Source organism: Papilio polytes, unplaced genomic scaffold, assembly GCF_000836215.1.
Source record: "Papilio polytes unplaced genomic scaffold, Ppol_1.0 DF823923.1, whole genome shotgun sequence".
NCBI lineage: Eukaryota > Metazoa > Arthropoda > Insecta > Lepidoptera > Papilionidae > Papilio > Papilio polytes.
In genome coordinates, this window is record NW_013525281.1 from 5455952 (window position 1) to 5461917 (window position 5966).

Below are 5966 nucleotides of genomic sequence, written 5' to 3' on the forward strand. Positions count from 1 at the left end.
CTTCGTGAACGGCATTCTCGGGTTTCCGGCGGCAAAAACTCCGGCCGACACATGGGCGAGAAAAAACCTCGAGTTATTATCTTAAGTCGAACCCAACAGAACCCATTAGTAAACAACACGGGCACAAAAGAGGGCAAAATAGCGGCTTATACGAAAAAATGTTACAAAAAAATCGGCTTTTGATCCCCAGCTCCCCTATATTGCATTTGAGAAGGTTTTATTAGTCCGCGGATTGGTCGCTCGACTTAATCCGTCGACGATTCCTTCCAGCTTTACTTTTCTGACAACATTGAACTTATTTTGTGAGACCGTTATTAGATTTAGGGCTACTGAGCACCGACAAAAGCCGTATTTATCCTTTTTGACGACTTGAATTTTTTTAACAAATTGATTTATTTTCTTGGTAAGAGAAACTTTACTAAGTAGTGCTAGAGGTATTTTTGTCACAGTTTTGGATAAGGTAATTCATCGGTGCCTTCGGAATTAAAAACGACTGTCTACCATTACCTCGTTTACAAACACAAAATTTACCCACGTATTTAAAAGAACAAAAGCTAATCGTCAGTAAAATAAATGGAATTTAAATCGTAAACGACTTAAATGGAGACTAAATTACACCAGTGAGCATAAAAGCAATTACCAGGCAAACAGCACTAATTCCCATACGCATACAAATGTGTGAGCACAACATCGACTGCGACAAATCCAATTCGGACAACGTTTGGCTGCGAAACTTTCCGCTCGAACAAAGACACGGCCAGGTATACGACAGCTGCGGATTACTTGCGGGACAGACTGAACGACCGACTCAATGCTCGATTAGATCGATCGGTATAACTGTCGTTAGAGTGAACAGTAGACTGATCGATCGACTCGGTCGGTCAAAACCACGATCCGACTCGATACACAACTGCGCCCGGGGACCGGGCCGCCACTTAAATGGCTTTATAATAAATACGCTTCAGAAATATGTATTCAGTGAGTGAGTGATCGAAACACGATTTTAAAGCGTCGAGTGAACACGTTCGTATCGACATGCAATCTTGATATAATGAATTTAATTTGCGAACCTCTGTGTATCGTTTGACTTTGATTAATATTTATGCGAGAACAGTTTCATTATGTTGATACGAAAAGAATTAATGAAAATACATTCTCATTGATATTCAATGAACAAAGATAACTAAGCTTGGTACATAAAAAAAAGAAGTTTTTCATAAATAAATTCGTAAAAAACACACATACGATAACCTGTGCAAATTCAATTCAAAAAACATTAGTTAATTATGTTTATAGCAATTCTCACAGACAGATAATTAATTATGCATTTTATTCATTCCTTACAACAAAGCATTACTTGAATATACATAATAAACACATCGTCAAACAAACAACTATAAAAACGAGCGTCTTGAATAAACGTGGTCGGGCGAGACACGAGATAGCCCGCAGTATTATATCTAGTACAATTAACATGAAATCAATTTGCAGCCGAGGAATGAATATTTATTATCATAACAATTGTTACTGACATAATAAACGAGGCCAGTAACACGCCGCTGACTATAATGATTTCACACGAAGACAATGAATAAGGCAGGAACACAGCCCAGTACTGCTATTTAAACGCTCAGTTGGACGGTATCCGTTCAGTACAAAACTGTTCTACTCTCTTCTGAGTCCACGTGTGAAACTAGTATAATGAGAAGCGGAAATAATAATGGCATTTTGTTATAACGTGGGCTGTCTGCGCCGCGGGCCACGGGCCGTTCAGACTCACATCCTAATTATGTTGGTAATTACGTGTACAGTAGTCCGCAGCTGAGTGCCATTTCCTTGCACCTTCTGCTGCCCTGGTACGCCATATCATATACGATTATTTATTAATTATTACTTCTAATAAATGATTAATTATGTTTTATTTATTTTATTGTCCACGTTATCTTTTTATGATGTTATTTTATTGTCGATTGATTGAAAGGTTAATTAAAAATGAATTATTAGATAAACTATTTTATATTTCTATTTATAAACCTGTTTTTTATTTTGTGCTTAAGTTCAATAAATGTTAGTAATTGATAAATTAAACAACTTATACGATTAAGTTTGTAATATAATCTTTGTAACTAATTAACTTTTCAGTTACTACGAGCATGATCCTAATTTTGTTCTAAAACGGAAAGTTGATTTCGTATACTTTTCCACCCCTGATACAAAAGTGGATAGGTTTAAAATAATAATTATCGAGGGGTATTTGTGCCACTGTTCGATTGCTACATCCCTATGAGGGGAGATATTCAAGATTCAATTTATCTTATCAATTGTAGGGAATATACTAAATTAAAATATTTTTAATTTGTTGCTCCAGTGGTCGTTTTTCGTTTCGTAAAATGAATGATGCTCGAGGCAGTAACATGATACATCCGCTCTCCGATGTAAATATTGTCGGAGCGAAAAATTCAATTGAATTTATCAAACACGTCGACGAGAAACTAATATCTCATGCTTTTACATCATAACATATCTTTCCATCACATTTATGAGAATTGAATCGTGAAGAATAAAATGCTTTTAAGATTTATGCTTTTATTGTATATTTTGCGTATCGACTGCAAAAACGCTTGTATAGACACAAAATACCATCACTTACATTCTCTTTAAAATAACAGACAACAATAATTGACACAGCACTGGTAACCTAGAGTTTAGAAGGATGTACTTTGTAATAAAAGCCCCTAATGTCACTACATGCTATAAATTTACTTTTAAATCCAGTTAGTAAAGACAACATTTATAAAAATAACATTTTTTATGTTTAGTGATACAATTAACAAAATATGTCAAAAAACTAAAAAAACTTCAAAAGCCAGTCTTACGTTTCTCATAAATCGTTTATAAGGAAAAAATGTTTTGAATATTCATGGAAGCTATTAAAAATCAACATGAATACTTAATTCAATTAGCTAAGAGCACTTTCGATGCGTGATAGGTTGATACATCGATACGGGCTAGTAGGAACTGACAGGGCTGGCACTAATACCCTCTTGGTATTTCCACGAAGCATAATTTACATGATCAGGTCAAAGTATAAAAAGACCTCATTTCTTTTTTTCGTCGTCGAAAAACTCAAGGCAGAAATGTTCACTAATTTTTTTTCAGAGTAGATTTTAAGTCTACGTTTATCGAAATTTGACAGCCCTTATTCTGATCACCAGTCCTATTAACATGGAAATTTATTCACGGCGATCAGTGTAATCGACGGTGGGCGCTATTAACCTCGTTCGAGATGATGTGAACATGTTATACATAAAACTTCGAACGCACGAACGTCTCACACCTTTTTTGAAAATAGAACAGTTTTTTTTATTTCATCAAAATATAAAAAAGGTCATTATAGTTAAAATTCAAACCGACAACACGAAAAGGTCGAGCGTGTTGAAATCAATTAACATTGGTTGAACTTTTAACATTGAATAAGTAATTACTGAATATAACATTACAATTTTAAGGTTTTTTTTTTCTGATAAATACACGAAGTTAATTCAAATTGTTTCCTTTAACAAGCTTTTCAGAAGCAATTTTATATGCTAATATTTATAAAGAAAGGAATAAGTAAGTCTTTTAACGACGATAAAAGTAAAACAAAACCATCTTATTACTGACAGCAGAAGTCTGTTATATAGCTTTCGCCCGCCATTCCGTCCGCGTGAATTTAAAAAAAAAGTTCTGTTTTCTTCCAGACTATATCCTACATTTAACTTATAAAACTTTCGTGAGATATTATACTACATAAATGATAACACGGCTAAACTCACGTGATAACATTCGGTGTAGGCAACTACATAGGCACCTACACCGAATGTTCACGTTCACGTTAGCCGTGTTATAATTTATATATCCTATATCTATGCCTTTCATCAAGATTCGTTCAGCAATCCATCTACACTCTAAAATCTATTTAAACTTTCACATTTATAACATTAGTAAAATCTCTTTAAATAGGGCATCATAAAGCAAAATGAAATTAATATTTCAAATTTCATAACGCCAGTTCCATTTCTAAACTAGATTCACTGCCAACAACCACAAATTAATAGAACGAATTTAATTTCATTCGTTTTGCGGGATTAAGTAATCACCATTCATAATCGAAAAACATTTTATTGACAAGGGTGCGACCCCTATCGGAAGCATTTGTAATAATAGGCAATACGATAGTTTTAACACAATCGGACAATGATAATATTTCAACAAGGGTATTTTTTTCTAGTCATCGAATCATCTAAGGGTAGAAAAAGAATTCTTGAAAGGATACCGTTTGTTTAAATCATAAAGGCTTTAAAAAATTCAGCACTTGAAAATTAAATTGATTTCGTAAGCATTTTGGAATTCTATAAAGCACTCGACATTGATGAATGAAATAACTTTAGAAGGCTGTACTTCGTTCCCCTTATAAAATAATACCAAGGAAGAGGGTGAGAACCCTCTATCTTCGTTTTCGTCAATTTAAGTTTCACCCTACGCAGAATATTCAATAGTCGATATCGCAATAATTATCCTTTGCAAAGATTTTTTCTAACATCTCTTTTAATACTTTATCATAGTTGATGCTAAAGATAATATTCTAACACATGTTTCATTTTGAAACCAAAAATCTAGCTTTATAATTTAGGGCCTGTCCCACCACTGGCTGATAGAGGCACTGATAGCTTATAAATTACGTCACTGTCAGATAAAGGAACAAAATATTTCCATTACATATTTTACACGTTGGATTGTTATTAGATTATTTTCAATGTGGTGGGATAGGCCCTTATTTTTTTTAATTAAATTGAATAAAATCAGCTGGAGAAAATATCATGTTTTGAATGAATAATGGAATGATTTATCTAGGCATTTAATTAGTTCTAGGATATAGGCCATTAGAATGTACAGGATGTTTCAGCAGATATTAAAAAATGTTGAACGTATTCAGTTGGAATACTCATAAATTATAATTACGGACATAGTGCATTCATAGAAACAACAAAGGGCATAAAACATGATATTAATATACTATAATATATCAAACACATTCTGTTTAGATACACGTCCATTTATCCGAATAGTTTGCATGCATTTGCATAGACGTAACAGACAAAGTTTATTATTATTAGCCACGGAAACCACAATAGCATTAATTTGTATACGACGACGGCTATTGTTACGGCCGAGCGTTCGGTGCGAGTGAGGTGGTTAGGGGAGGGCCGAGGGTAGCGGGGGGTTCGGTCGATTTAATGAACCGATGCGGCGGGCTGCGGGCGACAGGCGCGGATTACACCCCACGAGAGTTTGCACTCAATCAAGCTCGCAAACAGCCCTAAGCCCCGGCAATTAAATACACTAGTCCAAAACAATCGGATACACGGCCGATAAGAGCAATCGAGACAATTAGTGTTCGATTAAATTGTTATCGATAAAGTAGCATTGATTGAAATGCCCTCGTGCTCGTGTGTCAGACGAGTCGCTTGTTTACAAATCAAAATCTAGATCAAGGCCTCTCGATAAGTGTACGTTACGATAGAAGACGTCAGTGATTACATTAATACAACACGATGTAACAACATGCAACGCAAAATAGGTAATATGAGATTTATCTTTTACAACTACTGATGGCTCTGTTAGTTGTTCATATTTATCTTATTACAGTATTTATAGACAGCCTTTAGTAATGTAATCATGTTTGTAGTGAAGTAAGGTATCTTAGGATAAGAACCCAATTTAGGAAGAAGTGATAACGTTCATCATAGTTGCTAACTTTTTGAAATTAAATTGGACTTTTATTGAAAACAAATTCAGATAAGCCATGGAGCATGCGGGTTTCTAGCTAATAAATTACTTATTTAATAAGTCTGTCATGCAAAGAGCATGTTCACACTAGAGACATAACTCACCTTAGGTTCAGTTTTCTGTTTCTTGGTGGGTGG

The 5966-nt window shown here is 34.5% G+C and overlaps 1 protein-coding gene across 1 annotated transcript in view; it reads right to left on the reverse strand.

Moving 5' to 3' along the window:
- LOC106102132 (zinc finger protein 609-like) overlaps positions 1-1865 on the reverse strand; it is a 53570-nt gene extending 51705 nt beyond the window's left edge. The window contains exon 1 of the mRNA XM_013281542.1: positions 1810-1865. Coding sequence (XP_013136996.1) covers positions 1810-1865 — 56 coding nt within the window. The remainder of the gene's footprint in view (positions 1-1809) is intronic.
- Positions 1866-5966: the final 4101 nt, after the last annotated feature.